This window comes from Portunus trituberculatus, chromosome 41, assembly GCF_017591435.1.
Source record: "Portunus trituberculatus isolate SZX2019 chromosome 41, ASM1759143v1, whole genome shotgun sequence".
NCBI classification, from domain to species: domain Eukaryota; kingdom Metazoa; phylum Arthropoda; class Malacostraca; order Decapoda; family Portunidae; genus Portunus; species Portunus trituberculatus.
In genome coordinates this window covers 37,905,539-37,928,162 of record NC_059295.1, presented here as the reverse complement: position 1 = coordinate 37,928,162, position 22,624 = coordinate 37,905,539, and the positions used below count along the sequence as shown (strand labels likewise).

Below are 22,624 nucleotides of genomic sequence, written 5' to 3'. Positions count from 1 at the left end.
CACACACACACACACACACACACACACACACACACACACACACACACACACACACACACACTGCGTTTTCACTATATACAAATCTATTTAATAAATGTGGCAGAATTCCTGTACTCTTCCAGAAAGAGGCAACTCACTTCATATATATATATACATTAAAACTTTTGGTAAGAGGACAGACATGAGTTCATTCTATATAAAATTTCTTCCATAACACCTGGTATAGTTTTGACCCATGCAAGTCCCTTCAGTTTGTCTTTGTGAACTTTAGGGAGCTTTCCACTACCTTATCTATTTACTTTTTGTGACTGGGATCTTGCAGTTTAGTGAAGGTATCATACAGGGTCATTAGGCTATATATATATATATATATATATATATATATATATATATATATATATATATATATATATATATATATATATATATATATATATATATATATATATATATATATATATATATATACACACACACACACACACACACACACTCCCCAGCTCAGCATGAGGCTTAAAGACTTTGATTCTCTCTCTCTTAGTTAACACCCTATCCACCCTCCACTGCAGGTCAGTTGCTCATTGTAATGACTGGCATGCTGGGCCTCACTCCTGCCACATTCCATCTTATCTGTCCATCACTATGAACAGGATTCAACTCCCTCTAATGTCTTAAAAAGAAAAGTATTGTATGAATTCCTTAAAAAAAAAAAAAAAAAAAATCTTGTGCAAGGAGTATTATCCACCACAGAACAATCAGATTTACCTCATCCTTAAACTTTTGTGAACACAGTAACTTTGTTCATGTGGCATATCTATAATAAATAATTCATAGGTGTTTTGACTAGATATATAAATTCTTTGGCTTCCAATCTTTGGACGTAGGTGGTGCATGTATGTGTGGCAAATGGTTCCAAAGGTGATGGTAGTGAAATGGGCTGCAGTGAGGGAGAGCTGCTGGTTTTGCTAGCATTTGTGGAAAACTTACTTTTAGAGGGATGAAAAACAAAATAACTAGCCATGACAGTGTCCAACACATAGAAGATAAGAGTTTTATGTGAAAAGGACAGAGACTGAAGCTCTTTAAAGCAGTGGGCTAGGTGAGTTGCTGGATGGAGGTAGAGCCCGCAGGGAACAGGGTGTAGCCTCTTGTCCTGCTGTCGATGGAGGGCGAAAGATGTAAACTATGGCTGTCAGGGTGGCAGGCAGAGGCCTCTAGCATTGTTGGTGGTGAGTGTTGTTTTCTATGTGGTCATAGATGGTGGGACCAGCCAGCAGTAGGGGTAACATTCAGTTGGCAGTGGTGGCTAGTACTGAGGATGGTGGTCTTGCTGCATGTCACCCAGCCAGGAGTCCGGGGAGGGAGGGAACTCAGGGTAGCTGGGGTTGGAGCCATTAGAGCTGAGATCACTCGCAGGCCCGCCTGTCAGTGCACTCACTCCACCACTTGCTGCTGCTGCTGCAGAAGCTGCTGCTGCAGCTGCTGCTGCTGTGGAAGTAAACAATAAAATACTATGAGGAATCAGCATTCACTTTGTAAACTGCAAAATCTTGTATTAGTTTAATTCATTGCCATTCTTTACTGCATCACTTTTATAGGAGCTTTGATGCTTACAATAATATACTAATTGTATTTGACTATCCTTATCAGTAAAAAGAAAATGGCTTAACTTATGGTAGTTAGGCAATTCAATGAACAGCTGCATTTGGAGAGAATGGGTGCCATGTTGGGTATAATGTGTGGCAGTTATGAGACTGTGTAGAGAGACTAGGCTAATTCTCTTTTCATTTATCTGTCAATTTTCTTATTCTTTGCTTTTGTAGTAGTAATGAAGTTTATGCCAATTAAAACTATGACGTTGGAAATCCACCAACAATTACTAAAGCTGGTTGTTGGTGAACTTGTCGATTGTTGTTTGCATCAAATGATACAACCTTTGGCACTTATTGGTGTCAGGCACATATGACTGATAAACTTCATCTCTTTCTTTATCTATTTGTTAATTCAATTATATAAATTTATTATTATTATTATTATTATTATTTGTTGGTTTATTTCTTATTTATTTATTCATTTTTTTTTCAACCATAGCTAATGTTTATGGTCAGAAAGGCGCTGAACTTAATTGTGATTATCACTGTTTTGGTATTTCTACCGTGAAAAGGCAGTGGATTCCGACACTGGCTGAGGAGAGGAATGTCGAGAAAGCACAGGCAATGAAATTCATATGGATTTGTATCAGTTCTGGAAAGAATGTGAGTATCAGAAGATGCGATGGAGAATTTTCTTAGGTTTGACATCCTGCAACCTATGATGGAACCTCACGAGTGATGAAAATGGTAAGAGCAGACGCATAGTTTCTTAATGGACTGCAGGAATGTTCTACTTGTGGCCTACATATTTAGTAGCGATTGAATTTTATCGGCCGCGATCCGTCGACGATCCCTTTACATATATCATATAGTTTCTCGTGGTCAAGAAAGCAGCCTTTATTGTTTTATCCTTGCCAACATTTTATATAAAATTTAATTTGGAACGAAAATAAGATCAAATGGCAGTGTTCACTAAAATTTTCGTCTGAAGTCTGAACCATATTTTGAATCATTGTGCAAAAAAAGGCTCCAGCTAGATATCTATGAAGGACTACAGGTTTTTTTTTAAGGATGTCTTCATGGTTTTAATAACAAAATAACAAGATGTTTTCATCATTAACACCACTGAGAACTCGACAACTTATCTCTTGTAACTTGAAAATGATCGTGGTGAGCGAGCGAAGCTTTTCAAAATAAGGATCCTTTATTGTGTAACTGCAGTTAAGCCAAATTCCTGGGTTCAAATAAACCAGTTCCATCCATACACGAGACAGCAAAGATAAAATGGTTTGGAGCACCTCTTTCTTGCGCAGTGGTGTCACCCAGGAGAAATTTATTGGGCACAACACCGTCAACTAAGTTTGAAACTATCCATGTGTAATATATTGTCGGTAAGCAGGTTTATTAACGAACGAATCCACAATCGGCGTCGCCCATGCACACGGAAAACTAACTCCAGTAATGCTGAATGCACGAATTTTCTGCAAGGTGAAGTGGATGTGAATGTAAATTTGGCGGTAAAAGTATCCGATTATCGCGTTTAACTCGCAAATATCCAAAACAGTCAAATGGGAAATTTTATAAACTAAATTAATCTAGCAGAACTTTCATGCCATTCTTCTGGATATGAAATATGTTTAGTTGGCACTTGGCAGTACTGTGACACTGTCTATCAGCTTGCGGTATGACAATTAACTTACACCAGTGGCAGTGCTTAGGACAAGGGTTCTTGGGTTTGTGACGGAGCTCATGCCAATCAGAACCAGCCCGTGCTACACGATAGCACGTCTGACGTCTATAGTAAGGTGAAGTGAGTGAGGAGCGGATGAGGCGACGGAGTGGTGCACATGGTGATGAACAATTAGTCACTTTGAGGTGTAGGCGGGCAGCAGGCAGCCACTAGGTAAGTTATGACTACATGATGTTATTGCTTGACTGAGGTAGATATTTGGTATGAGTCATATACAATAATCAAGTATTAAAATGATACTGAAATAACTTTTTCATGCAGAGGACTAAATTAGAGGTTAATTTAATTATTCATTCATTATGCAGTCCGTCATATTTTATCGATGAACAAGTAAACAGCCAGTTTCTTGAAATGAGTTGGCAAAGGTCATTTCCATAGTCCGCTGGTATTGTACGTAGGACTCATAGGCAAATAAATACGATCTTGATGTTGATAGATGGTCACCTAACACAGAGATAGGACATGTAAATGAGCAACCCCAACCACACCTCAGATGGTTGTTTGTGTGTTGTTGAGCTAACGAGTGTTGCGGGCAACGAACGATAGCACTATAATGAGATGAAGGACTCTGGCTGGGACATGAAAATAAGGGGTGGTGAGTACACGTGACGCTGGCTGGGGGATGCGTGGGGGTAGTGACTGCACGTACCATGAAGGATCACCAGGCCAGACAGTCCCCTTGAGTCTTCGCACTGGCGATTGACTGGAAGCAAATAATATTATGTAGTGCGGAGACGCCTACTGCTGTTTTGCGTATATTGCATGTATTTATTTGATCTGATTTTTTCCCCTCCATGGTACGTTGAGTTAATAGTTTATATATGTTCATTTATTTATGTATTTAGTTTTTTTTTTTTTTTTTTTTGTTACGTAGTGTCATAATCATAATATAACAGCGGCATTAAGATACCAAGGTAAATGAGGGAATAGGATATGATGCTTGACGTTAAATTTTGCCAGTCTCCTTGTCACTATTGTAAGCCGCGCCAAGATTCATATTAGGGACTACCAACATACGTTCCAGTGATATTATTTACCACCAGGTTAGGATACAGTGATGAATGAGTGAATGATATAATGCTGAGGATAAGTTGGTAAGGTATCAACTCTTAAATTTCAGTCAATATTACTGGTCGAGTCTCATAATTTGGACAGTTGGGATGCTATCCAGTGATATATCTGTTCACCAGCACACTGATTTTTCCCTACATCATTATTTGATTACTGGAATTTTTGTGTACAAATTCTACGTTTAGAATTGTCAAATTAAAGAAGCATTTTGAGCATCGAAGGAATTATAAGCATATTTACACGGATGGACGAGAGAGAGAGAGAGAGAGAGAGAGAGAGAGAGAGAGAGAGAGAGATTTCTTAGATTATTCTTTTGTTATTTAAAAGATAAGTACAAAAAATGAGCGTCTAGAAAAAAAAAAGTGTCTGAGTGAGAGTTAACGCTTCATCACATGGTTTGTGGAGGAAGGAAGGTTAATGTTAAACAAGACTGGTAAATATAAGTCTCACTACTTCTTAACTAATGACCTGTCCATACTAATATGAATGAATATGAATGCACGTTACAGTTCGCTCGTTTGCCTAACGGACACGAATAATCACTTTTCGATTAGATGCTGGGAGTTACCTGGTTCACATTGTCAACCATTTTTGCACTGCCGGAAACCGTTGTGTGTGCGTGAAGGGTGACTTGATGGTAGACTGAGCATTGTTGATCTGGCTCGACTTTGGTGTAACTATCTGCATACTCAAAGGATTGGCATGTGTTGTTCTGTACAGCTTCAGAATACGAGAATTACCAGTATATCAGTTCCTTCATTCTTTTCTGTGATTTTTTTTTTCTGTGTGGCTTTTTTATTTTCTCTGTGACTAATTTCGTGTATTTACATATTAGAAGCAACGGAGAGTGTAAGATATTTTGTGTTTCGTCAAAATATGCGAGTTATAACTAGTAGATTCATTCCTTCATCTCTGAAATGGTGAACTTTTTTTTTCTTTTTTTTGTTTAAGTCTGGCGTTGTATACTCAAGCAAAGGAGAGTGTACGTTATTCTATCCATCTTCAGAATGCAAAAGTTAACAATTGTCTTCATCCCGCGTCTTCCTTTTCAGTGGTAATCTTTGTTTTTATATTTTTTTCAACTAATTGTTCGTGTTATTACATACTCAAAGCAACCTAGAGTGCATGTTGTCATGTCCAACTTCAGGATGAGAGGAAGAGTTGAACATTGTATTCACTCCTTCAACCCTTTCAGCGGTAAACTCTGCCACTCTTCTCAGGTTTTTTTTTTTCACATCTTTCGACTTGAGCGCTTCCGTAATGAATTAAGTCAATCTTTTGTGATCTTTGTTTGTAATTGACATTTTGGGAGAGTCACTTTGGGTGCGATTTTAATTTTTTTTTTTTTTATTCGTCCGTGGTTAGCCTCTTTTTTTAATGTGTCTTAGTATGGATTACGTTTTCTGGTGGAACAGACTGTGATGAGGCATTAGATGTGAAAACATCTGTACTCACACGGTTACCATTAATCAAGTCTTTCATTCTCGTGATATGATTGGTGCACGGGAGGTAAAATTGGATGAAGTGAAGCATTAGGGGTGACTTTAGGAATGGGGCACCACACACACACACACACACACACACACACACACACACACACACACACACACACACACACACACACACACACACACACACACCTACCCATAGGCGTCTGGTAGGGCGGGAGAGGCTCGGAGTAGGGGAAGGCGGCTGCCAGATGGTGGGGTGGCACGGGCCCGGAGGGCGAGTGTCCCCCGCCTGCCATGTAGGGCGGCGTGCCGGCACCTGGGGGAGGAGCACACCTGTAATCACCATCATGACACACACACACACACACACACACACACACACACACACACACACACACACACACACACGAGAAATACAGTCAATATCTACGTAAAAGAAAAAATTTGGAGAAGTCAAGCGTGATTCGTCCCTTGGGAGCCAAACATACACGCAGGTAAAGACGAGGAATGCACATAATATCATAGTACACTTAATTCACACGTGCGCGCACCCTCACCGTGGAGGAAGGGATGATGGGGCGGCCCGGGGTGCGGCGGTCCCAGGTGGGGACTCATGGATGTCTGTCCCGGCTCCAGGTCCAGAGGGGGACCAGGGGTTCTGTAGCCTTCTGACATGTCTAGGATCATGTCATCATCTGTAGAGGGAGAGAGAGGAATGTATGTCTTTGTATTATCACCATTATCATAATCATATTTATCATCGAGAGAGAGAGAGAGAGAGAGAGAGAGAGAGAGAGAGAGAGAGAGAGAGAAAATAACTAACGATTCTGAGTTTTAAGATACAACGTTCGATCCAGTCTTAAATTTTTCGCACAGGCGCAAACAAGCTCGTAAAGTGTCTGTTTTAATGTCTTAAACGGCGGAGCGGACGAGGGGAGGAAGGGGGAGGGAGGGAGTTGTGAAGGGAGGGAGGGATGGAGGCATAACTAATGTGTGCGTTGGTGTGGCACTGTAGGACGAAGGGAGGGAAGGAGGGAGGGACGGACGGAGGGAGAGAGGGAGTGGGAGGTAAAAGGGGATCATTATTATCATTTGCCTTTTTTTTTCCCCCTTCTCCCCTCTCGACTAGTTTTTCCCCCCTTTTCCTCCTCCTTTCCTCCTCCTCCTCCTCCTCCTCCACTTATTCATGGTAAGGGTGCATGACGGTAACATTTTCTACCATTCTTCCTTCCCCATCTTTCTTTACTTGACATCTTATATACTCCCACATTCCTATTCCCCTTCATCCCATTCCCTACCCATCTTTGTCATCCGTCCTAACCTAACCTAACCTAACCTCACCTCACCTCAGTCTTCACGTGTCACCTCCAACCCTGCAGTTCTGAGCTATTTCCCACTGTTCCTTTTCCTCCTCGTGTGTGTGTGTGTGTGTGTGTGTGTGTGTGTGTGTGTGTGTGTGTGTGTGTGTGTGTGTGTGTGTGTGTTCCCTTACCCAGACACACACTAAATCACAGACTTAAAAAGCGTGAAATTGTGGTGGGATCGAGGAGCGGGAGTGAGAGAATGGGGTGGAGAGAGTGAGAAGGGGAAGGGGAGAGGAATAAAAGGGCGGGAAAACATGGAACAGCATAAAACTTGATCTGTTTTATTTATTCATCTCCCCTTGTTCATCTTTTCCTCCTCCTCCTCCTCCTCCTCCTCCTCCTCCTCCTCCTCCTCCTCCTCCTCTCAAATCTTCATCGTCATCAAGCGAGTATTCCTGTAGAGAGAGAGAGAGAGAGAGAGAGAGAGAGAGAGAGAGAGAGAGAGAGAGAGAGTTCGTAAAAAAGTAATGCTAAAGGTCTGTCAAAGTTCGTTCGTGTGTCCGTTATTAATGTCACTCATCTGTCTGTCTGTCTGTCTGGTTGTATGTATGTATGTCTCTAGGTTTTGTAAGTGTCAGTTATCTGTTTACTTGTATCAGTCTTTATCTATTTGACTTGTTTAAAGTTCTCTACCTACTCATTATTATTTTTTTGTCTTCACCGCATATCTGTTTTTCAGTATATATATATATATATATTAATGTCTATTTTTTTCATTTTATATCAATCAGCACACACACACACACACACACACACACTCACTCACTCACTCACTCACTCACTCACACACACACACACACACACACACACACACACACACACACACACACACACACACACACACACACACACACACACACTCACTCACTCACTCACTCACTCACTCACTCTCTCTCTCTCTCTCTCTCTCTCTCTCTCTCTCTCTCTCTCTCTCTCTCTCTCTCTCTCTCTCTCTCTCTCTCTCTCTCTCTCTCTCTCTCTCTCTCTCTCTCTCTCTCTCTCTCTCTCTGCACTATATATCGATCTTTCCTCTTCCTTCATTTGCCTGTCTGTGTGTCTGTTTAACCGACCGCTAAACAACTATTTCACAAAGGGACAGGGGAGCGGGCCGCGGGTCACCTCTCTGTGACCTTCCTCACCCACCCAAGAGGTCAGGTCACCCGCCCACCTGCTTGATCTGCGATGAGGGGAGGCTGGGTCGATATTAGGTGAGGGAGAGAGAGGGGAGGAAGGAAGAAAGAGTAGGAGGGAAGCAAAGTGTTGATTGATGGAGTTAGAGAGAGAGAGAGAGAGAGAGAGAGAGAGAGAGAGAGAGAGAGAGAGAGAGAGAGAGAAGGGAAGGGAAGGGAATATGTGAGGATAAAAGTATACCTACAAATATTGTTTAGGTAAATAACAGGCAAATTATAAAAAAAAGACTATTTTGACAGGAAATAAGTTTGATTTTATTCGTATACTTGTTGTTGTTGTTGTTGTTGTTGTCGAAGGTGAAATGTTGATGAAAAGAAAAATGAGCGTACTGTGATAGTTTTAAATACACACACACACACACACACACACACACACACACACACACACACACACACACACACACACACACACACAGGTAATCTTTAGCCAGCACTGAGATCATAAATTACAAGATTTCTTCCCCCTCTTTCTTCCTCCTTCCTCCCTCCCTACCTATTCCCTCCCCTCTTACTTTCCCTTCCCATCCCCTTCCTTCCCTGCGGTGGAGAGAGAGAGAGAGAGAGAGAGAGAGAGAGAGAGAGAGAGAGAGAGAGAGAGAGAGAGAGAGAGAGATTGCCTTCACCACCACCACCACCACCACCACTACTATTGTTCCTAATCACGCATTTCAACCATTAAAATCTCTCCCTTTTCCCATTCCCCTCACTCTCTCCCCTCTCCCTTCTCCCTCCTCTCCCTTTCCCCTCCATCTCACCATCTGGCTCCACATCATAGTCATCATTGTCATGGGGTGGAGGGGAGGCAAGGGGAGATATGGGTGGGGAGAGGAAGGGAGGGAAGGGGAGGATGGAAGGAAGGGGAGGGTGGTGGTGGTGTGAGTGCGGGGGAAGAGTAGGGCAGGCAGTGAGTTGTGGAAGGTGTACGTAAATGTAAATGTGTGTGTGTGTGTGTGTGTGTGTGTGTGTGTGTGTGTGTGTGTGTGTGTGTTTAAGCTGAGCATGGTATGTGCAAAATGGTAGTATTAGTATTAGTTGTTGTGCTAGCGATGGTGGTGATGGTATTATTATTATTATTATTATTATTATTATTATTATTATTATTGTCATTATTATTTCTAGCAGCAGAAGTTGTAGTAGTAGTAATATTAGTAATGTCTTTCATGAATTTACTACTACTACTACTACTACTACTACTACTACTACTACTACTACTACTACTACTACTACTACTACCACTACTACTGCTGCTGCTGCTGCTGCTGCTGCTGCTGCTGCTGCTGCTGCTGCTGCTGCTGCTGCTGCTGCTGCTACTACTACTACTACTACTACTACTACTACTACTACTACTACTATTACTACTATTACTACTACCACCACCAAAAATTAACAATACGAGTAATGGGAAGCACTATGCTGTTTTAAGCTTCAGCGCAAAAAGTGAAAATAAAAAATCCAAAAATCTAAAAAGAGCTTTGTCCTGCAGGGATGTTACATGGGTGTGGCAGGAGTGTGTGTGTGTGTGTGTGTGTGTGTGTGTGTGTGTGTGTGTGTGTGTGTGTGTGATTCATTATCCAAATTACAACAGTGACGATTCATTTGTGCACTTTCTAATTCCCTCTTGAGTTTTTTCCCCCTCTCCTCTTTCCTTCCCATCCTCTCACCCTCCCTCTCTCCCTCTCCTCCCTCCCCCTCCCTCCCCGTAGCTGTACCTGTAAAAAGGCAATCGGGTAATTGGTCGCTTCAATAGGTATACAGACACTATTTTCCCTCCCTTTCCTCCCCTTCCCTCCCTCCCTTTCCTCCATCCAGCCAGCGCCCCTCCCCATAAAGATGATTCAGTCTTGCTGGAGTCAATTAGTTAATAGGGCGAGTGACGGGGTGATCTGGGAGGAGGAGGAGGAGGAGGAGGAGGAGGAGAGAGGAGAGAGGAGAGAGGAGGGAGGAGAGAGAAAGAGGGAGAGTTTAGGGAAGACATGTGAAAGATAAAGGGAGGGATTTGGGGAGGGGTGATGGTGTGAGGGTACAAGGTGAGGGGAGGATATGAGGTAGATGGCGTGAGGGGAGCAGGATGAGGGAAAATAAGGGGAATGAATGTGAGGGAACAGAATGACGGGGTTAGATTGAGTGAAATAGTGAGGGGAAGCAAAGAAAGTAGGATGAGTGGGAGGAAATGAGGGGAACAGGAAGGGGAATAATGAGGGGGATTAGAGTGAGGGGAGTTGTGAGGGGAGGCAAGGTAAGTCGAGTGAGGATAGAATGATAGCAACGTGGAGGAATAGAGTGAGGGAACAGGGTAAGGAGAACAGAGTGAGTGAGACAGAGGGGAGAAACAAGGAAAGTATTATGAGTGGAACAGAATGAGGGAAGTAGGGTGAGGGGAGATGAGGGAGGGGCAGAATAGGAAGAAAGGAGCAGTGAGGGGAAGCGAAGGAGGTCGGCACACGGATGAGGAGCACAGAAGGTCGCTATTTGTTATTGATCACAACTCTTCTCTCCCCTCTTTCTCCTCCTACTCCTCCTGAACCCTCACCTCTCATTCCCTCCCTACCCCGTCCTCCACATTCTCCTCCTTCTCCTCCCAACCAAGTGGATCACGCGACAGCCAATGGTGGAGGAGTTACGAGCTTATGACTCCGCCTTTTCCCGCAGCCTCCCACCAATCACGAGCTGGATGTGTGAGCGTCTCAGCCAGTGAGGGGAGAGCGGCCATCCCTCCCACCAGACCCCGCCCATGGCACCTTTCACGGCACTCAGTCATTCCACGTTACTTTTCTTTCGTCCGTGGTTCCCAGTATGGCACATATAAGTCTCTGTTTAATCCTTGAGTACCACAGACAGCTTTCAAAGTTAAATTAATAAAAATCATGTGTTGGTTAGTCAAGAAGGTGGGTTCTGTGTTACTGGGGCTCTTTTAACCCCTTCAGTACTGGACTAATTTTTACCTAAGTTTTGGTGTGATTAGATGTTTTTATTGATATTAGCAAAGGGTCTATGGAGGTCAGAAGATTAATGGCTACAGTCTTCACTATTTCAGTCCCCTCATATAAGTTTCCGAAGCTGTAGAAAATCACCATATGCTAAGTAGAATGGATATGGAAACGCGTCATGGTCATGGGGTTAATGGCATATACTCGTACGTGTATTGCATTATTAACCCCTTAAAGTGTTAATTACGTTAGTGTAATTATGCTCGACGTGTAACTGTAGATAATTCGTAACTTCCTGATGACGAAAACCTAAGAACAAGAGAAAACAAGGGAGGCAGGGAAAAGTCATCGGATCTACAGTAGACGTGGCACTTCCTTTATACAACACCCCTCGCCTCTTTTCCATTGTCATTTCCGTCTGTAAATTTGTCCAGTATTGTTTTAAAGTTCCCTGCTGACTCGCTACTTACAGTCTGAAAAGTGTCGTCCTTACCTTGATAATAATGCTCATCTGTGACATTTCGAATATTATGATTATTCTGTGATATTGAAAAGCTTAGTTTGCATTTTTTTTCTTTGTTATTTTTTTTCAGTTATTTACCTTTGTGATTCTCTCTTTTCGCATATTTTTTTCTTCATTATTTTATTTTCTTTTTTCCTTTCATATTGTTTACTTTCTCAGTTTTTTTTCTTTTGTACTCCCTTCTTTCCTTACTTTCATTCTCCTTTCCTCTCTGCCTTCTTTTCTTTCTCCCTCCCTTCCTCCTCTTCCTTCCTTCTTTCGTCCTCTCTTCTTTTCTCCCTTTCTGTCTTCCTTCCTTTTTCCCATCCTTTCCTCCTCATCCAATCTCTCTCTCTCTCTTCTTTCCTTCCATCATCATTCCCCCATTCTTTCCTTCTTTCATTCCATCCTCTCATTATTCTTTTTACTCCCTTCCCATCCCATACCTTCAGTATTTAAACAGAACCTGAACCACCTTTCACATACCTACACAATCGTAATACACCCACACAAACAAAACTCATTCAACACACTCGCTTACATACACACACTTGAACACTTACGGGAGTCAGCGTCCAGGTCAGCGTCACTCTTATCGTCGTCGCCACCTCTCCTCTTGTCCCCTCTCACACCTGCCTTCATGCTGCGGAAGTACTGTCCCCAGCGAGTGCGGCCTGCATCTTTCTTCAGCCGCTTCTCTTTGGCACGCCTGACGAAGACCAAAGACCGCGGGGTTAGTGTGTCGGCCGGCATAGAGGAGGAGGAGGAGGTGTTGTGAGGGTTGTTGAGAAGTGTAGAGTATTGATGCTTCCTATTGATGGAGGAGAAAGAGAGAGGAAGGACATGGCTGGTGAAGAATTCAAGAACTGAGTGTTAATGTGCGATACTGAAGGAGTAGAAGGCACATGGGGAGAGAATGAGAGTAATGGAGTGATTCTGAAGGAGGAGGAAGAGGAGGAGAAAAAGGAAAACAAGAAGGGATGATTGTGCAAAGATAGAGGATGATAAAGGATGGAGTTTTGGATAGAAAGAAACTCAAGAGGAAGGAGGTTTAATATCGGCATTGAAGGAAGAAGAAAGGAGCATAAGATGGGAAGGAAAGAAGGAAGGAAGGAAGGAGGTTGACTAAATTTTGTATAGAGTAAGACAGAGGTTATGTTATATGATGGATAAACAGAAAGAGCTTAGAAAGAGAGAATTGGGACTGAATATTGAAGGAGCAAGGAAAGAAAATGTGAAATGGAAAGAACGTAGTGAGAAGATAAGAGTATGATAAAGTAAGAGGAAGAAGAGAAAGAGTACTAAGAAGGAAGGGAAGGAAATGACATGTAGATTTGTATAAGGAAGATGGGAAAGGAGGAGCGTAGAAAGTAAAGGAATGGAGGAAGGATGGGAGGATGGGAGGATGGGAGGATGGGAGGGGTATCGAGTCATCAGAGAGTACAAATAATGCTCACTAAAAATAATGTTCACTTAGTCCTTAAGTAATTGTTTTGCTACGTTATCTACACCTGCCCTAATTATTATTATTATTATTATTATTATTATTATTATTATTATTATTATTACTACTACTACTACTACTACTACTACTACTACTACTACTACTACTACTACTACTACTACTACTACTACTACTACTACTACTACTACTACTACTGTCTCTTATTAATCATCCCACTTTCCCATCGTTTTTCTTTCCTTCTCCTCCTGCTCCTCCTCCTTCTCCTGCTCCCCCTCCTCCTCCTCCACCTCCTCCTCCTTCTCTTCCTCCTCCTGTTCCTCCTCCTCCTCCCCTCTCCATCATACACCATATCACTCCCAATGCCTTCCTCCTCCTTCCGTCCCTTCACCACTCACACCTTTCTTCCTCTCCCTTCCTTCCCTCTCCCCCTCACCACCCCATCACTGTCTTACCACCCTGTCACTCATCACCGTGTCGCTACCGTGTTACTTTTCCCATCACTGCCCCTTCACTGTTCTCTTCACTATTCCATCACTGTCTTCTCCGTCACTTCCCCTTCACTGCTTGCCCATCACTGTTAGAAATGGAGAGAGAGAGAGAGAGAGAGAGAGAGAGAGAGAGAGAGAGAGAGAGAGAGAGAGAGAGAGAGAGGTTTAAAGGAAATGATTAAAACGAACGAAATGAAGAAAGAAAGGAATAGAGAAGGTAGATAGGTAGGGAGGAGGAGGAGGAGGAGGAGGAGGAGGAGGAGGAGGAGGAGGAGGAGGAGGAGGAGGAGGAGGAGGAGGGCGGTGTTATCTGACAGGTTTGAGTAATGTATGGTTGGGATTTGGTCATTTTTTTTCTTTTTGTTTTGCTTGTAGCCTTTTATTAACTTTTTCTTTATCGTTTTTTCTTCCTTTCATTGCATCTATCGTTCTCTCTCTCTCTCTCTCTCTCTCTCTCTCTCTCTCTCTCTCTCTCTCTCTCTCTCTCTCTCTCTCTCTCTCTCTCTCTCTCTCTCTCTCTCTCTCTCTCTCTCTCTCTCTAGATTTCCTTTCATTCTGTATCCATTTCTTGTTCCTCTCTGTGCTTATTTCTTTCCTCTTTTCCTCACTTTCTTTCTTTATCGCTTGGATCTTTTCTCCCCTTGTTATTTCTCTTTTCTCTCATCCACTATTACAAAGAAGATATCGTCCGTTTTAGTTTCCCTTTTTCTTCTTTATTTATCAACATATTTTTTCACTTCTTGCTTCTTTTCGTTTCCCTTCCTTCCTCCATGCTTTTATCTGTATTATCTTCGTTTTCTCTCTCTTCCCGTTTACAAAGATATCGTTCGTTTCATAATATCCCTTTTTTTCTTCTTCTATTCATCATTTTTTTTTTTTGTTCATTTCTCGCTTCTTTTCGTTTGCCTTCCTTTCCCCATGCGTTTATCTGTATTATCTTTGTGTTTATCTCTTATACTCTGCTTCTTTCCCCTCTGGTTTTTTTTTTTCTCTACTATATTTCCTATCCTTCTCCTCCCCTTCTTTCCTTCCTTCCTTCCTTCCTTCCTTCCTTCTTTCATCTTTTCCTGCTTCTGTTGCCATATTGTTCATCTGTATTTTTCTTTCCCCTCTGTTGTTCATCATTATTTAGTCTTTATTATCCATTCCACTTGTTTTCCCCCATTTTTTCTCTCTCATTTATCTACCTCCTCTCTCCCTTCCTCGTATTTTGCAATAATCCCTCTTGTCGTATAATTTATTCCTTCTTTGTCATCTATTTATTCCCCGTTTCTTTATCCTGTGCCTTTTTCCTTTTCTCTATTCTTTTGTCTTCACTGTAATTCCTCGTATCTCATATTAAACCTTCTTATCGTGCGATTATATATCATGCATCTTTATCATCTATTATCTTCCTGCTGCTTTATCCTTCAGCCCCTTTCCCTTTTTCTTTTCTCTCTCCTCTCCTCTCCTCTCCTTCTTTTCCCACATCTCGTATGGGCTGGTGTTCGTTCTTCCCACATGTTCATTTATATTCCTGCTTTCCCTCCCTTACATCCTTCCCCCCCCCGTCTGTCTCTCCTTTCTATCTCGCACATTATTCCAGGCCGGTGTTTGTTCATCCTTTGTGTTCGTTCGTGTTCCTTTCCACTCACTGTTCCTCCCTCGCTCAAGTCACGGGAATTCCAAAAGAGTTCGACAGTAAGGATTGGCCAGCATTTAAAAACCCGTGGCCTCACTTTATTTTTCTCTCCCGTTCCTGCTCGCCATTAGGATGATGAGGGAGGGAGGGAGGGATGGAGGGAGGAGGGAGAGAGAGGAGGGAGGGAGGGAGGGAGGGAGGAGGAGGAGGGAGGAGGAGGGAAAGGGAGGAGAGGAAAAGGGAGGGAAGGGAAGGGAGAAAGGAAAGGATGGAAGGTAATATGAATGGATGGAGTGAATGAGAGAGGGATGGATTGGAAGAAGGGAAAAGTGAAGGGAGAGAGAGAGAGAGAGAGAGAGAGAGAGAGAGAGAGAGAGAGAGAGAGAGAGAGAGAGAGAGAGAGAGAGAGAGAGAAGGAAGAAGGAAAGGGAAGGGATGAATAGAAAAATAGATGAAGACATGATGAAATGAGAGAATATGACACACCTACTCTCTCTCTCTCTCTCTCTCTCTCTCTCTCTCTCTCTCTCTCTCTCTCTCTCTCTCTCTCTCTCTCTCTCTCTCTCTCTCTCTCCTAATCATCTCTCTCTCATGATCCTCCCTCACCTTTCCTTTCGCCTTCATCTCCCCTCTCTATCTCTCCCCTCTCCCCTCTATGACACCTGACCCCTCATCCACTACCCTCCCCTTCCCGTCCCGCACACACCTGCCCGCACACCTGGCCGGCACGTAATTGCAGGTAACTCGGGGGAGAGGGACTGACCGTTCATTGTGGGCATAGATGTGCAGTTGTGGTGAGTAATTATTGGTGGAGTATTGGTAGTATTGACAGTAGTAGTGGTGGTGGTAGTGGTGGTGGTGGTGGTGGTGGTGATGTTGTTTTTTTATTGTCTGGTTTGTTATTTAATTGATCGTCGTAGTAGTTTTAGTAGTAGCAGTGGTAGTGGTGGTGGTGGTAGTGGTGGTGGTGGTAGTAGTTGTTGCTTTTGATGTTTTTAACCTCCATTTATTTATTACTTTTTTTTTTTATAGTATAAGGTTTGTTTTTCCTCCTATTCCTGTCCCTTCCCTTTTACTTTCCTTCATATCCTTTCGGCTCTCTTCTCTTTTGCTTTTCCTTCCATCCTTTTCCTGTCTTGCTATTCTGCGCTGGGTGACCTCATTGTTACGGTACCAGTCAGCTAGTCAGTCAGTCAGTCAACCAATCAGTCAGTCAGTCAGTCAGTCAACCAATCAGTCAGTCAGTCAGTCAGTCAACCAATCAGTCAGTCAGTCAACCAATCAGTCAGTTAGTCAGTCAGTCAACCAATCAGTCAGTCAGTCAGCCAGTCAGCCAATCAGTCAGTCAGTCAGCCAGAAAACCAATCAGTCAGTCAGTCAGCCAATCAGTCAGTCAGTCAGCCAGTCAACCAATCAGTCAGTGAGTCAGTCAGTCAACCAATCAGTCAGTCAGTCAGCCAGTCAACCAATCAGTCAGTCAGTCAGCCAGTCAACCAATCAGTCAGTCAGTCAGTCAACCAGTCAGCCAATCAGTCAGTCAGTCAGCCAGTCAACCAATCAGTCAGTCAGTCAGCCAGTCAACCAGTCAACCAATCAGTCAGTCAGTCAGCCAGTCAACCAATCAGTCAGTCAGTCAGCCAGTCAGCCAATCAGTCAGTCAGTCAGCCAGTCAACCAATCAGCCAGTCAACCAATCAGTCAACCAATCGGTCAGTCAGTCAGCCAGTCAACCAATCAGCCAGTCAACCAATCAGTCAACCAATCAGTCAGTCAGTCAGCCAGTCAACCAATCAGTCAGTCAGTCAGTCAGTCAACCAATCAGTCAGTCAGTCAGTCAGTCAACCAATCAGTCAGTCAGTCAGTCAGTCAACCAATCAGTCAGTCAGTCAGCCAGTCAACCAATCAGTCAATCAGTCAGTCAGTCAACCAATCAGTCAGTCAGTCAGCCAGTCAGCCAGTTAACCAATCAGTCAGTCAGTCAATCAGTCAACCAATCAGTCAATCAGTCAGCCAGTCAACCAATCAGTCAGTCAGTCAATCAGTCAACCAATCAGTCAGTCAGTCAGCCAGTCAACCAATCAGTCAGTCAGTCAGCCAGTCAACCAATCAGTCAGTCAGTCAGTCAGCCAGTCAGCCAATCAGTCAATCAGTCAATCAGTCAACCAATCAGTCAGTCAGTCAGCCAGTCAGCCAATCAGACTTCCCCTCCATCATCATCTTCCATTCCATTTTTCTAATTTTACTTTTTCTTCCCCTTTTCTTCCATTCTAATTCTTTCGTCTACTTTCTATTATTTTCTTCGTACCTTCTATCCCTTTCTCTTTTTCTTATCTTCCCTTCGTCACTCCATCATCATTCACTCTCCCTCCATCACTCCCATTCCTCTTCTCTATCCCTTCTCTTCTCTTTCATCTCCAGCGGTTTTGATAGTATAAGGAAAAGGAGTACATTAGTAGTAGTAGTAGTGGTGGTGGTGGTAGTGGTGGTGGTAATAGTAGTAATAGTAGTAGGAGTAATAGTATTGGTAGTAAGAGGAAGAAGAGTTTGAGGTAATGAGTGAATGAGTGAATGAATAAATGAAAGCTGGGGAATAAGATGAAGCTACCTTCCTCTCTACCTTTCTCTGTTAGGTCTAAAAAAAAAACCCCACCGACCTTTGTACATCTCTTCTAACTTTGATTAAGGCAACACTTTAATCACCTTTACTTCTCTCTCTCTCTCTCTCTCTCTCTCTCTCTCTCTCTCTCTCTCTCTCTCTCTCTCTCTCTCTCTCTCTCTCTCTCTCTCTCTCTCTCTCTCTCTCTCTCTCTCTCTCTCTCTCTCTCTCTCTCTCTCTCTCTCTCTCTCTCCTCCTCCTCCTCCTCCTCCTCCTCCTCCTCCTCCTCCTCCTCCTCCTCCTCCTCCTCCTCCTCCTCCTCCTCCTCCTCCTCCTCCTTCTCACCGCAACAGGAAACATCTCTCGAAACTGTGATGGATTCGTTGATAGTTACCTTTCCTCCCTCCCTTTCTCCATTCCCCTCCTTCCTTCCCTCCTTGTTCCCTCCTTTTAATCTATCACCTCTGGCAGCTGTGACCTATCGGACCCTCCTGAAGAACAGTTGCTATTTTGCATCACACTCCTATTATTCGTTTTCCCTTCCTGTTACTCCTATGGTCTTCCTCTCTTCTCCCTTCTTTAATTTTCCTTCCTCCTCCTCCTCCTCCTCTTCCTCCTCCTCCAGCAGTTTCCACAAAATATTTTTCCCTCGTTTGTAGTTTTATCGGGGCGAAGTAAAAGATAGACAAATCAAGCGAAAATAACAAAAATATATAAAGAATGCAACTTAACACTATGCTTTCCAATATTTTCCTGTGCCTCTTTGTTTCGTCCACTCTTCCTCTGTTCTGCCATACGCTACACCTACTTGACGACACATGATATACCAAACCATACGACACTTTTAACCAACGCAGTGTTCAGTGGAAGGAAGGAGAGAAAGAAGGAAAGAGAAGAAATGTATACCACAGCACAGTCTGTTTTTTTCCTTTGCTATTAATAAACAGTTCTTCTGAATATTGAAAGAAAAGGAGAACAGATATTTATCAACCTATTTCTTCCACAGCTCTGTAACAATCCTTTCCTTTTCACTGAGTTTTTACCCTCTTAATAGTCAGTGAGAATGGAAAACAAAATATCCCAACCAATTCCACATAAATCTCTAGCAATTCTTAACCTCCACTGACTTTAGCCCCATATATTCAGCTACTCTTGTGCTTGAGACGTGTGTGCGTGTGTGCCTGTTTGCGTGTAGTGTGTGGTGGTGTGGTGGTCTTTTCCTGTTTACCTGTTTTGGAACCAGACTTGAACGACCCTCATGTCGAGCCCCAGCGTCTGAGAGAGCTGTTCCCTAACGTGGCGGGCGGGTTTGGGGCTGTCTTTGTAGGCCTGCTTGAGTTGCTCCAGTTGGCGTGCTGAGATGGTGGTACGCGGCCGTTTGCTTGTCACGTCTCCTTCTGCAACAAGACACTGCCGTCACACACCGTCACCATGGCGGACACTCCTCTCCTCAACTCCTCAGCTTCTCCACACTTCTCTCAGCGCCATGTTTCTACTTTCATTATGACCACCACCGCCACCATCTCCAGTCTCATACGTGCATATATACACGCATACCTACACGTACGTACATACATCCATACAGTGCATACATACGTACCTACGTACACAAACATAAATACAGACATTGATATACGTTAACAGACAGATACGCATGCCTCCCCTCTCTCTCTCTCTCTCTCTCTCTCTCTCTCTCTCTCTCTCTCTCTCTCTCTCTCTCTCTCTCTCTCTCTCTCTCTCTCTCTCTCTCTCTCTCTCTCTCTCTCTCTCTCTCTCTCAGTCTCTCTCTCTCTCTTATCGTGTCTCATTTCCTTGTCTTTTTATCTTTGTTATTTATGTTTTTATTTTATCATTATTATTATCATCATTATTATTAGCATGTATATTTTTCAGTGACACATTTTTATCCACCACCACCACCACCACCACATCTCCACACCATATGAAGCCATTTCTGTTTCACTCAACTATTAAGTGAAGCCTTGTGCTGAATGTTAAGCGACAATGACTCTCTCTCTCTCTCTCTCTCTCTCTCTCTCTCTCTCTCTCTCTCTCTCTCTCTCTCTCTCTCTCTCCTCTGTGCATCACCAGCAGCGCCGTGTGGACGTTATCTCTTTCCTACACAACCGCCAACACCCACCGCCAGCGCCTCACAGTTTTGAGTCTGGTCAAAGTGGCTCTATATGATACATTTGTCAGCCACCGAGTGTATCGCCTACATCATGCTCTTAACACTTAGTAAAACATTTAACTAGCAGAGGGAAGCCACAGAAGGGAAGACGAGTGGGACACTACAATCGTACGGTGAGAGGCAGAAACACAAAAAAAAACAAATAATAACAATAATGATAATAATAATAATAATAATAATAATAATAATAATAATAATAATAATAATAATAATAATGATAATAATAATAATAATAATAATAATAATAATAATAATAATAATAATAATAATAATAATAATAATAATAATAATAATGTTGGTTTTATATAAACAGTTTTAGAATTTTTAAGGGTTTCAAAAGGAATTTTATACGTAACATAAGCAACACGTGTTTGTATATGTTAGTGAAACAAGGATAGAAGTCACCGGAGAGTTGTATGGGACTCTGACACAAGCAGGCAGACAGGCAGCGTAACAGGTGAGGGTAGAGTGGGTGGGGGGAGGAGGTCATGCCGCTGTTTTAAGGGGTATTGGAGGGGGATAAGTTGAAGTGCTGATACCAAACCAAGCTGTATGGGTGGTGGTGTTGGGATTGTTATTATTATTATTATTATTATTATTATTATTATTATTATTATTATTATTATTATTATTATGATCGAACAATTGCCCATTCTGTAATTTTAGGTCTATTAGTTTTTCTTTTTGTTTTATATTAGTGTTGTGAAAACGAATTTTAGCATTATGAATATTGACATAGTCGGATTTGTGCTAATTATTTGTAGTATTAGTATAGCCGGGGACGACTGAGGCTCGTGCATGTCTGGCTCACGCTGGTTCCCTACTACTGCTACTGCTACTGCTGCTAATACTACTGCACCTTTTATTATCCCTTCTTCATTCCTCCCACCACCTCAGCCCCACCATGTCCACCACTATACCTTCACCCTCACTACTACCACCATCACCACCTCTCGTGCTCTTACTATGTGTACAGCTACTATTTTCACTACCTTCACTACCATCACCACCAACATTGCTACTGTTAAAATTGCAGAGCGACGTTTTTTTTTTTTTTTTTTTTTTTTTTTTTTTTTTTTTAGAATTTTGTGGAGTTGAGTTTCGCCTTCATGAATATAAGAAAAAAAAAAAATGATTCACTATACCACCACCACCACCACCACCACCACCACCACCACCACCACTATATCTATCACCTATTTTCCTCTTCTTTCTGTCCCTCCCTTCCTCTCTATCTTTTCTCAAGGATGTTTACAATTATCTTAAAGTGTGTGTGTGTGTGTGTGTGTGTGTGTGTGTGTGTGTGTGTGTGTGTTAGCGAAATTTGTGTGTTATTTGGTACTTACGGCGTCTGTTACGTTGCTTTCATACCATTGCCAAACTGAAACGCCTATATTAGACTTTTCTAGATGTCACTTCTCTAAAGATTGTGTGAGTACCTTCAAAGACGCTGCGCAATGTTAAGCACCTCTCCTACACTCAACTATGGTTCTTGTACTTAAACACCTAAGACTCGTAAGGACTATTTTCAAACGCCACAGATTTTTAGTCAAGGTTTCATGGGTACTTTCACTAACTGGTAATGCAGGAACATCGTAAACTGTGACTAGGATTATTGAAACATCCCTGAAAATCTTAACTTTTTGAAAAGGATCCAATCGAAGTTTATAAACTTAAAACGTCGTAATGTTTAAGAATGCAGGCCTTTGTTATTGTATTCTCTACCGATCTCTTCCCTACAACATCAATTTCTAAGTTCTCATTCTACCCCCGTCTCTTCTCACGCTTCTGTCTCTCCCTATACGTTTCCTTTCGCATCCTTTTAATTTCCTTACCGCAAATTTGGGGTAGCCTATCTAAAGATATTCTGCTACGCTAGTGTTTTCTGCAAACTTTTTGTTGGGTGGTTATCGTGAGTCTTGCTGCCAGATTTGAAAATATATATCGTATTATGCTTCTACTAATTATACTATTACTAATTAGGGATAGGTCAGAACACAAAGCAATTGATTTTTAGATCCGTGTATAGTGAAGTGATTGCTGCCCGGCGCAAGAATAAGGAAGTGAACGGCTAATGCTAATGCAGAGGCTGTAGTGTAGGTTTAAAGCAGGGCAGGGGATTGTTCGAGACCTTGAACTACGGAAATTAGTTTACATGTCGCCGGATTGTAGGTTTTCAGGGTGATGTATTATAGAAGGCGATTGTGAAAGGTTACGTCTGGCAGGAACCCAGTTGTTGTCTATCCAGTTGATGCATCGCATGTTAATGGCAGATATTCTAGATTGAAAGAAAATCCCCGAAACCAGATACGTCATTTTCTTGATAAAGGACTATTATTAAGAGAGGAAAAATGTCAGAATATTAAGAAAATGTAGTTGTTGTGTTTGTCGGGTAAAGTTATAAGCATTGAAAATGT

General features: G+C 42.4%; 1 protein-coding gene across 5 annotated transcripts in view; it reads right to left on the bottom strand.

The window, feature by feature from the left end:
* Positions 1-473: 473 nt before the first annotated feature.
* Positions 474-22,624, bottom strand: part of LOC123517028 (LIM/homeobox protein Lhx3-like) — a 35,351-nt gene continuing 13,200 nt past the window's right edge. For 2 of the 5 annotated variants that reach the window (XM_045276847.1, XM_045276849.1), the window contains exons 4-9: positions 19,245-19,413; positions 12,411-12,556; positions 6,422-6,559; positions 6,058-6,180; positions 3,992-4,045; positions 474-1,488 (exon numbers count right to left, since the gene is read on the bottom strand). In XM_045276847.1, the coding sequence (XP_045132782.1) occupies positions 1,307-1,488; positions 3,992-4,045; positions 6,058-6,180; positions 6,422-6,559; positions 12,411-12,556; positions 19,245-19,413 (812 nt within the window). In that variant the 3' untranslated portion in view covers positions 474-1,306. The remainder of the gene's footprint in view (positions 1,489-3,991; positions 4,046-6,057; positions 6,181-6,421; positions 6,560-12,410; positions 12,557-19,244; positions 19,414-22,624) is intronic. The other 3 variants (XM_045276848.1, XM_045276850.1, XM_045276851.1) reach the window with 2 other exon arrangements.